This window comes from Egretta garzetta, unplaced genomic scaffold (assembly GCF_000687185.1).
Source record: "Egretta garzetta isolate BGI_Z169 unplaced genomic scaffold, ASM68718v1 scaffold641, whole genome shotgun sequence".
In the NCBI taxonomy this organism is placed as follows: Eukaryota; Metazoa; Chordata; class Aves; order Pelecaniformes; family Ardeidae; genus Egretta; species Egretta garzetta.
Window position 1 is genome coordinate 666539 of NW_009258758.1, and position 11360 is coordinate 677898.

The 11360-nt window shown below is 36.1% G+C and overlaps 1 protein-coding gene across 1 annotated transcript in view; it reads left to right on the plus strand.

Moving 5' to 3' along the window:
• Positions 1-6471: 6471 nt before the first annotated feature.
• Positions 6472-11360, plus strand: part of SLC39A12 (solute carrier family 39 member 12) — a 33151-nt gene continuing 28262 nt past the window's right edge. Inside the window, exons 1-2 of the mRNA XM_035888990.1 lie at positions 6472-6741; positions 10647-10928. Coding sequence (XP_035744883.1) covers positions 6472-6741; positions 10647-10928 — 552 coding nt within the window. The remainder of the gene's footprint in view (positions 6742-10646; positions 10929-11360) is intronic.

An 11360-nucleotide genomic window follows, 5' to 3' on the forward strand; every position in this document is an offset into this window, starting at 1 on the left:
TGTGCTTGATCATTTGCAGCTGAGTATTACATGGCTTTCCATGTCTGATGAAATTCAGGGCCTGCCGGTGTGATACCTAATCCACTACCAGATGCTTTAGAAAAGGTTCTCTTCTGGTACTTGACAGAGATGGGCTTCTGTCCTGAAACTCAGCATTCTGTATTAGTTCCAAAATATGTCTGCATTACCACTATTTATTTTTTTATTCCTACTCATTATAATCATGGCTAGGATCCCTACATGAGTCTAGTAAATGAAGTCATCTCCCCATTATTGTTTGTGATGTAAGAATAACCTTAAAGCAAAAAACTGTACCATAGCTTCATTCATTTTCTGGAGGTGGCAGAAAGTATTCAGGCAATGAGCTGAGGTTTTTGAGACGATTAATGAAGGAGGAGTCCATGCTTGAAATCTGCTTTCCAACTCAGTCTTCCATGGTGTTTGCATTGTTATTAACTGACACCCTCTACATAATTCATAAGTATGGTCAATGACCATTGTATATAACTTTGATAAAGCAAGTAGAAACAAGAAAAGACATTTGAGAATGGGATGAAGCCCTGGTTATGCCATTGCTGTTAACTTCAAAAGTTCAAGGACATTGAATTAACAGCTTTTTAGTTCTTAAGAAACAGCAGTCTAGTGGGAATTAAGAGTAAAACTGTCTTATTGTAATTAGCCTATCAACTCTGTGCCTTTGTTTTGGATTGGAGCAAGCTTCAATTTCAGACTTGGCTGATTATGTATATATTTTTAGTAACTTCCAGCTGAATATGCCAGAACAAATATAAATATTTACTTACCTAGAAACAGTCTGAGCACAATAACAGAGAGTGAAAAAATCTGAGAAAGTGTTTCTAGAGCCGAGTGTTTTGATGCAGTATCACTGCATGTTAAATTAAAGCTTTTACTATAATCTACATCTATATTGGTTTTATTTTCAATATGTTCAATATTTTCAACATTCAGTATTTCAATATTTTCAGTATTGTAATTTATTCAATGCATCTATACAGCTAGAAATCACTACTTCTGTATTTTGTTAATTTCTACTTTTATGAAAAATAAATGTTTATAGCTAAAAATAAGCCATTGTTTCCATTCAAAAGTTGGTAAAGATGCACTAAGTTCTTGATTATAATTAACAGTACCGTTGAATAGTGTTGATGGTTACCTCTACATTCCAATGTTTTTTTGGGAAACACAGAAAGATAGTCAGCAATGGATAGGTTGTGTGAGGGAGAAGTCTGTAGTAAGATGGGGGCAATTAATGAGGTTTTAGATGAGACCTTGCTTATAAATGAACACTTTCTTTTTGTTAACCTACATAAGCTTTCATGCCAGGAATATCTTAGGACAACAAATGTCACAGATTAATTCTGTAATATGTGAGAAGGCACTTCTGAAGGTACAGTTCTCAAAATATAAGCGGCTTTGCTGGCCTAGAGTAGAAGTAATCCATGAGTTCTTTCTGTTCTGTTTTGATGTAACTAGATTTCCAGGTCTTAGGAAACTTTCTGCTAACAGGTGAATTTCACAATCCTGATCTAATACAAGGCTTGTGCAGAGACATATATTAATATATATAGCTCTAGGTTAATATATGTAACTCAGATAATTTTAATAGCATTCATTTATTTTAATTCATTGGCAATCTTAATATATGTGGTATTGTTAGGATTGACATGTGAGGCCAATGAAGCTGAATAGACTGTGGTAATTTTAAAGCACTGACATTTTTTATTACAGCACTCTAGCATTAATTCATTGGCAAAGATGCTTTATATATTGAAATTCTACAGAAATTACATGCAAAATGTAGTCCTTTCATATGTCAATATGCTGCCTATGGTTGTAATTATAGCAATGTGCACACATCACATTAATAACATGGAGGAAATCTGCAGTACCACAGGATTCTCTTCTATTTGCCATAATTGCTGCGATTAGTAAAAGGGCAAAAACCACATTTGCTTAGTCCATCAAAACAAGTTATATAGTATTTAAGGAATAAGAGTTATATCGTACAAATAAAACTAAGCCGTTTGTCATGTTGGTAGAGCTCATAGGAGTGTCCTTGTCATCTCAGAGCGAGTTCTCTAAAGATTTTTCCTATTCCTACATAATTTATTCACTGATCCTTTGAAAACCAGTAAATTGCAGAGTGCAGTTATTCATGGCATTTGTGAATGGGCAACTTGCTTTTGTTCTCACAGCAGGTGCGTAGGTGGGAGAAACAAAAAGATAAGCTGCAGTAAGTCTTACTGGTTCACTTAAAATTAAAACCAAATAAATAAATAAAAATTCTGTAACCAAAGAAGGCTTGCTGCATGGGCTTATCATGTTCTGTGTCTTGTTATGCCGTTTGGAAATTGCCTTCCCTCCTATTCACTAAGAATGAAAGATAGGATATTACTATATGAGTTTTCTAAGTCATAAAATATTGCATTTGTTTGTGAAGAAAATTTGACATGCAGTTGTCTGAGATCATGAATCCAATCATGAAATGAAAATAAGAATTTTGAGAAGTTCCCATTTTTATCACTTTTCTTTTTATCTTACTTCTTCTGTTACTTATTTTCCTGAGACATGTATCTATGCCTGTCTGCAAGACAAGAGTTAGTTTCTTGCAAGTATCCCACATTGGTAACAGTTCAAACTGATTAAAAATGATTGATCATCTCTGTAAATTCTTGAGCTCAGATCATTGCTTGATCATGCCAAGGTCCTTAACTGTGTAGAATGGAATAAAAAAAATTCATTTGCTTATTTAATCAGGAAGTTCATCATGCCTCTGGTTTTGCTATATACAGTCTGTCATCATGTTAGAATGGTAAGCTACTTGAATTTGAGTTACCCCAGTTCTCCAATTCTGAGGGGTCTTCCTTCCATGCATGTTATCGTTCTACAGTAAGCAGAGAGTCACTGGATTATAAGCAGTGTGCATGGACCTTTTTTTTCCCCTTTATTAAAAATCACCAAAAGACATGCAATAGAATTTGAGCCAAAATGGCAGAGACTTATAAGAGAACAATAACAGTGATAGGTGTTTCAGGATGTTTTAAGACATTAAAATGTACCTGTGATTTCTGTCTGTGTATCTCAGCAAACTTCTAACAGGCATCTAACTACACAGCTCTGTTATTATTGCTGTCCCATTTTATCAGTAGCCACAGCATCAGGATGGTAGGTACAAGGGGAATAATGATACTACAGAAGGGTTGGAAAAAAGGACTTAGCACCTGATGCTAGCAATTACTTCAAAAGTAGTAAACCAAGTGGTGTGTAGACGGAAACATTTTCTGTTGGCAGCGGCATGAATGAAAGCATAGGTAGTGCTCTGGTGTCAGGGGTAGAAGCAGAGGTTGAGGCTTGAGTCCCCATCAGTGATTTGGTCACCACTGAGAAACTAATTTACAAGCCAGAGGAGGTTTGCAACACTTAGTCTTAAGAAGGGAAGTGAATTCTTCTTTGAAATCAGCCGTAATGCCCTGTACCAATTATAATCTATTGCTTTTTAATACACTGAATGTTTCCTTTTGATACTATCACTTTGTGAAATAAATGTTAATGTAAGATATAGCCAGTATTATGTAAATCTTCTCTCAGAAGCTTTCAATAGTTGTAAATCATCGAATATGTTTTTAAATATTAGCTGTTCTCAACAAATTGAATCAATTCACCCTGTTTGTACACATTGATTAGATAGAATGGTTTCTTATTTTCAATTACATATACGAAACACTAACTTATATACAGATAAACCTATTCTGAGTTTGTTTGGAGATTGAGTAATCCCTAGAGTTAAATGCTGGAAGCTATTCCCTCATTATCTGAAGAATTATTTTTATTAGTGGAACAAATCTGGACATAGTTAGCTTTGTTTCAGAGAGCAAATTGTATAAAATCTAGAGGAGATGTGTTTTATCATGTGTTTCTCCTTTTCAGTCATTCATATAAAAATAATTTTTGAGAGGAAAATTCCTGTAATTATTCTTTGCATGAAGTTGCATATTTGGCAATGTTAGTTTTATAAATACATTTTGTAATTTATGAAGTAAAATAAAAGGTATTTTGGTACAAATCAGGGGGGAGGGGAGTTGTACTTGAGTATCTAATAATAGGACTGATTTTTTAAATGCTCAGTCTTGATCACTCTAGAGTTTGTACATACTTCCATGCACTTGTACTTTGTATTTTTGAGAACATTTGTTCACATTTTGCACTTCACTCAAGCTGGTGTAGTCAGTTTAAATTCTTTTATAGTCAGTATCAGTTGCCAGTTCTCAGCCTTAGTAAAACGAGGCTGTTCCCTCTGAGCTCACCACCTTGTAGGAAATGTTATTGGCATTTTAGAACCCAGGATTTTGTCAATCTATCTTTAAAGAGAATTACGATGTTTCTATTACTACAGGCTTACTGCTTCACAGGATTTGTTGAGCCAGCCACGATGCTAATTCTTCATTACTACACTGAAGGTTTGGAAGGTGGGAGAATGATATGACTGGTGTACCTGTTGCTGTGGAAATCTGTCACTCATGACAGTTTTCACTAACTTCCAGTGCAATAATATTGTAATGGTATGGTGACATAAATGTTGACTTTGTAACAGCATCCCACTGGAAAATCTGGGTGGAACAATTTTTTTTTCACCACAGTCTGAGCTTTTCCAGCTTTTTTAATTGATGCAAATGTGGCACAGAGTAAGTGGGGATGAAAGAGCCTGTTCTTCACGGATAGCGTTTCCCAAAGGAAAATACCATTTTTCTATGGAGGTGCTTGAAAAAATTTCTATTTCTATTCTGTTCTCATATTTGCAAAAAGAAGTAATGTTTGATGATAAAAAGAAATTCAGGTTTGTTGTAAAATTGCTCAGATAATGTAATGTGGAGAACAGTTAGAGTGCTTGCATGTATTATCCATCATAATGAAATACATTCTTCAGTAGATTTTATATATCTTGCACTGCTAAAATAGATACCGTTTGCATAAAATCATAACTACTAAAATATGTGAAATACATATAATAATGTGATGCTTAGAACTTGCCAAGAAGAACATGTACTAATTCCTATCCACCTCCATTGTTACCTTAAGAGCAGCTCTCTCCATAGCAACTGAAAACTTTGCAAGGCAGCAATAAACTAATCCTCTCCAGCTTCCAGAGCACCATCAAGGAATTTTAAAAACATTGGACTTCCAGCAGCTAAATACTTCTGAGGATTCAGAAGGCCACAAAGCTAGATACACAAGCATTCTTTTTCCCTTCAGAAGGTAAGAAAATAATGTTTAGAAATAAGTGTGTCCTCCTAACAATGATACATGTTCCTAACTGCTAACAGTAAAATCTATCTAAACACTGAAAGATTTCCTAACATCTGAAAACATACTAACCTTTATCTGAGTGAATGCCAATTTGAATTCAGCAGGTTTTTTTTTTCTTTTAAAATACTTTGTCAAGCAGAGTTTCCTTTAAAATAAAACACACGCATATCATATTTCAGTTAAAAGAAGCTGAATTTATATGTGGCTGTTTAACACGTGAATTATAATCTAAAAATGTATGTCACTGCCAGCATCTGCCCATCAATAAAACAAAAACTTCTTTGTGGAAAACAGAAGTTAAACGCATTTATGATTCTTGTGCTTTGATATTGAGACAGATTATTGTTAAAGCAGAGGTGATGATAGGATAGAAGGATAGTGACAAGGCAGATTTACATTACAAAATCTCTTTTGCCTCTAGAGTTAACAAGTTAAACTTGTTGCTTCTGGTGTGTTTGTCTTGTTTATTCTATGAATGAAATTATGACCTCAGTTTTGTAACTCTTTTGTCTGATCATAAAATATCACTAATTTTTAAGTACATCATGTTCATTCTTGTTTTGTGTTTTGTAGCTAGAGTTTGGTAATGTTGGTAATGTGTTTTGAAAATAAAACCTGCTCTATATCATTGCTGTGTAACATAATTACTGCACATTCATATCAGAGTTAGACTAGTAATGTTTATTTACAGCTATTTTTGCTACTAAACCCCTGTTTCTTAATGGAATGAAAGTGAAAGCTATGGTATTTTCCCGTTCTTACAGAAGAGGATTATTAGTGAATGCAATAACATAACCCTGAAATGAAAACCATACACTTTACTTTTATGAGGAGGGAAGGGCACTTTGAGTCAACCTCTTGTTCCTAATTCTACAGAAGTTTTAAGGCCATGGTTGTCTTAGTTTCCTGCTGTTCTGGGCTGTAAAGCCCTTACAGGCTCCCTGTTGTTCAAAAACAGCTTGTCACTGCAAATCAGCTTAGCCGACCAATTAATAAATCCTTTCAAACATATTGCATTCACACTAATTAAAGGGTTGGGGTTTTTTTCCCCTTTACCATTCAGATTCCTCAGGTTTCGAGTTTAAGCTGTGAAGTGCAAACAACAATCCAACATTCAGTGCAGATCACGCACTGCAGGAAGAGGAGATGTGTTTTCTGACCAAGCATCCAGCTCTTGGGGTGGTATGTTCTGCTTTCATATTCAGCGTGCTCATTGCTGAAGGACAGCCTGGGGAAAAGCATGGGCAGGATGGCAGCTATGCTCCCAGCCGAGGCTATCTGATGGAAGTTTTACGCGTTCTTTCAGCTGACAACACTGAGCTCCACATGAACCACTCACGAGAACTGGTCAAAATGTTACTGGAGAAAGCTGAGTGCCCACAGCGGATTTATGGCATGCAAGAGGATTGTAACCTGGTTAGTGCTTCAATTAATGAGGGATATCTTTACAGGATCGTCAGTGAGTTCTAAAATTACTTATTAGAGTGATACTCTCCCAAATACAAAACCTAAGCATGTAAAGGGCTTGTTGTTGCAGAAAAAAAAAAATGTCCCTGCTTTAAAATTTTCATTCTGAGTTATTAGTATTTATTGTTTGAGCTCATCAAGAGATATTCCAAACATGACGGGCATTCCATAAAAACTCTAGGCTTCATTCACCTAACACTAATAATTTTCCTTTAAAAGTTGTGAAGTGTTTATTTTCAAGCAAAGATTTTTCTACTTTATCCTGATCTAAGTATAAAAGCATGAGCTTGAATTTGGGACAGAGAGGATTTCCACTGTGGAAAGACAGAGGTAAAAATCTGGGACTGGTTCTGCCACCTTTTTTTTTTTTTTTGTGCTGGATTTTAGTTCATAAAAATAAAACCCAGACAGGATTGTCTCAGATTTATGTGCCACTTCACTGAAATATTCAAAATTTAGGGAAGGGTTTTGGTCAGCAGTTCAGGTCAAGGAATATCAAAGGCAGAACAATGAATCTACAAATCCAAATTGAAGCTGGAAATAGTCCAGGGTATAGCTTCACAGAAGGTTTGGTTGTCTAGTTGAGTTGAGAATATTTTTAGAACTGATTCACAATTTGACAAAGAAAGGAATGAGTGTAATAAAGTCATAGGTTCTGGTAGGACGGAGATGATGGTAAGTGAGCAACTTAGCTGAAAGGATCTACAAAGGGCTTGTCCAGTCTTGGCTTTGATTAACATTATTCTAGCTCTGGCATTGTTCAGTGACCTACATACAGCAGAGTGTCACTATATGCCAGAATTATGAGGATGGTCATAAAGGTGAATGCTTTCAGACTATACTATTCATGGCAGTCTGTCAAACCAATGAAATGGAGATCTTTTTCTCCTGTGCAGTAGACAACTACTCACTCAATTGGCCCTTTCTGTAAATGCTCCCATTTTTCATATAAGCCCCAATGTGACATTTCATACATAAATAATGTAGGTGCCTGTTACTCCCTAAATGGGTAATTTTTATGAAGGACATTGTGCAGCTATTCCCTTTGCACATATGGGCAATGGTATGTACCAGATAGGGACCCAGATCAAAAGCTGAGGATGTATTAAACAGTAACGGATATAGAGTCCTTCTAAACTTCACAAAACAGGGCTCTAGACCTTCTTGTTCTCCCTCTTTGTTTTGCTTCTCTGGATTGCTGTATTTTTTCTTGTATTTGTGATATGTTTGTGGAGAGCATACCCACTGTGTCCTTGGATGGATGAAATCTAAACGAAACTTAGCTGGGGCTTACTTTGGTCAGGACTTCCACTCTGGTTAGGCTTCATCTTGGAAATTTCCTTTGGGAAGAATTTGAGGACTTTCACCATTTCCAGTAATTCTCAGTTACTGTATCAGTAACACCGCACACATCCTGCACTGCCAGCGCCACATGAACACAGTTGTCTATAGAAAATCCATGAGAGAGAGAGACATCATCTTCAGTCACATGCAGCCCACGTGGCACTGTGCTGAAATCTTTCAAGATGATTTAACAAGATTTGGTAAATCAAGACAGCAAAAACTGCAAGAAGCACTATCCTTCAAGATGATCAAAATTTGAAAGAACGCCCCACCTTAGCTTGGCATTTTCTTTCCCATACTTGTTGGAAATAACTAATTGATTTCAGATTCAACTTTCCTTTCTAAATCCAGGATTCCAGTCATACCACATGACTTTGTTTTCAGACTTTTTTTTTCATTTTTTAATGATGTCTTCTATGGGTATTTAAAACCAGTGAACTTAACACTTTTTCAGACCCTTTTTTTGGTTTGTTTGTTACTTGTTGGCCCCAAGTATCTTTGGGCAGGGGCTGGCCGTTATTGAATGGCATTTGACATTTCTTTACCTCCTAAGAACACAAAAGTCATATATTTCTTGCAGTGGTAAGAAAATTTTTTCTCAATTTTGGTCTCTTAAACAAAAGAAACTCAGGGTTCAGTGCCCAAGTTCAAAGTTGGCCTGATAAATAAACGTTGGCAAATAAACATTTCTAAACCAAGGTCATGCAGATGGTTATGCCTGTAAAATATTAGTAACAGCAAAATAGCTGGTAATGAACCAATTTATATCCTCTTGATGTCTCCTCAAAGGTCATTCTCTATGGGCTACCCATATACAGTGGAGTAGCTGCATCTTTTACAATGCACCTGCTTCCTTCCAATTAGCAATTTTTCAGTTACATTCCTTGCAAGGGCAACAACAGCCTCACTGATTACAATTTATCCTCACTGGGTTTTGAACTCTTATAGAAGTCTTTGAAAACCTTCCACTACATGCAGTAAGTATATTGTATTAGTATTGAGTGTTTGAAAAGGCTGGTTGACTAGCTTGAGGTCTATGGGGACAGAAAACAGAATATCTCTATTCTTCCTAGCCCAGATACTAATGCTCAGAGACAGACATTAGAAAATGTTAAAATTATAGATCTGGTTAGACAATGTAGGCAGGGCACATTGGATCATACTGTAATCTAGTTTATTTATGAGTATAAATATTTAATTTAGCAATTACCATCCACAGTTCCCTTTTTTTAGACTATTTGTGAGAATTTTTATTAGAATTATTTCTATTGAAAAGTAGCAGCTCTCTCAATTCCTTCAAGGAACATTGGCTTCTGAACAGGACAATATGTGTTTGATTCTACTCAGTTTCTGTGTAGGAACATGAGCATACAAGGTGAGCCACACTGACCAACATATCATGCTTGCAGCCACAAACAATTTAGTCTGACAAACTAGGTTCTGTCTGGACTCATGAATTTATCAGAGTGCAGTTTTGATCCTCCCATGGTACCTTTGTGTGTTGTAGTTTCTTCTCTGAAATGTGCAGTCTGGTTGCTCTACCATAATAGTTGAGATTAGCTGACATGCCTTAAACATACTTTGAAAGGAGACAGTTTATAAAAACCAGCTACACAATGAATAACAATAGCTACAGGATCTCTTCAAGGAAGATTCTTTATCCTGGAATTCAGTGTCTTATTTCCCATAGCCTAACATGGAGCTCTATCAGACTTCTGGCCTAATTTTAGAGACTAACTTTTGCTTGAGCAGGCAAAAGTTTCTGGAAAGTGTCTTTGTATCAAGAAAAATGGAGGGTTATACATATGTGTATTAAAACATCTGTGCTCAGATAGAAAGCCTGCACAGGGTGAGTGTATCATTTCAGTCCCTCTTGAAATGCATTTGGAGGACTAATTGGTGTTGTGACTTTGTGCTGGCTCTCTGCACTGGACTGAATTGTTCCAGTTAACAAAATTCATTGGGAAAAAGTAAAAATAGCTGTATGATTGCAGTGTCAATTAAGTCTCTCTACAGTGCTTTGAATATGATATTACCTCTGTTTACGCACCCTGAATTAACTACAGGTCAAATACAGTCTTTGTCTTATAATATAAATACATATAGAATGCACAGGTGAAAATATGAATAGCCCTAGCCCATATCTAATATATTTATAACCAGAAACATAATCTGTTGAAGCCAGGGGAAGAATTTCAATTCTCTACAGTGATTGATCAGAGTTAGTCCTCCTGTTTTGTAGTAAATCTTAAATCCCTTGGATACTTGACATTTCTTAAAAACAGAAGGGGCTCTGGAAAAACACATGGTGTGATCTTGCAGCCATAGAACTGCAATGAATTACCTGCATCTTCCTCCTGACATTCCATCAGCCTCCATCTGTGTAGGCTTAGGTTTGATCCCTTAAATATGAGAGTGCAATTCTCCTGTTCCCCTCTCTAATTATAGTTGCAGATGATGAGCAATGTGTTACTTGAGTTGAATTTCCATTTATTTTTATTTTTTCACAGTGCCTTGAACCAGACACTTTGTTACTAATAGCTGGTGGAGATTCAGAAGACCATCTCAGCGAAGAAGTATTTGAGAGAATTTCTCTTATTCTTCTCTACTACATTCTTCATCACAGAGATGCATGTTCTTCAGAACTCAGCTTGAATAATAAGAATTATAAATTTTACCTACAGAGTATGCTTAGTTTAAGACACGATGAAGACTGTTATTATTTTTCGCGGAATGAAACTGAAGATATTTTGGCTGCAGTAAGGCAACATTTTAAAACTTCTGAAACCCAGGTAAAGAAAACATAAGTAAAAATAACTTCATATTTATTACTGATATAATGCCTTTAAGCTAGCTCAGATGTATCAGTATCATGGTCCTCCAGAAAACTGGTAAATAACAGTGTGAGAGTACAGGCTGAACATTGATCTTTTCTCATACATGCTGTTTGACTTTCTTTTGGCATGTACTACCTAACACTTCACAGAGTCCACTGAGATGTGGTTGGGGAGATAGTGCATATTAGGGTCCATTCCCAACAGGTAATTTAGATGCAGTTGCCCTGCTTAGGGCAGAGGGAAAAGAGCATAGCTGTGTGGATGCGAGATCTTGCACTTGGCTTCAAGGACAGAAAATGCTTTCTCATCTCTTGTATTTATTAGTATCGACATACTAGCAGAGATTGTATTTAAATGGTATAAAGCAGAACAGCTCCAAAACTGAGC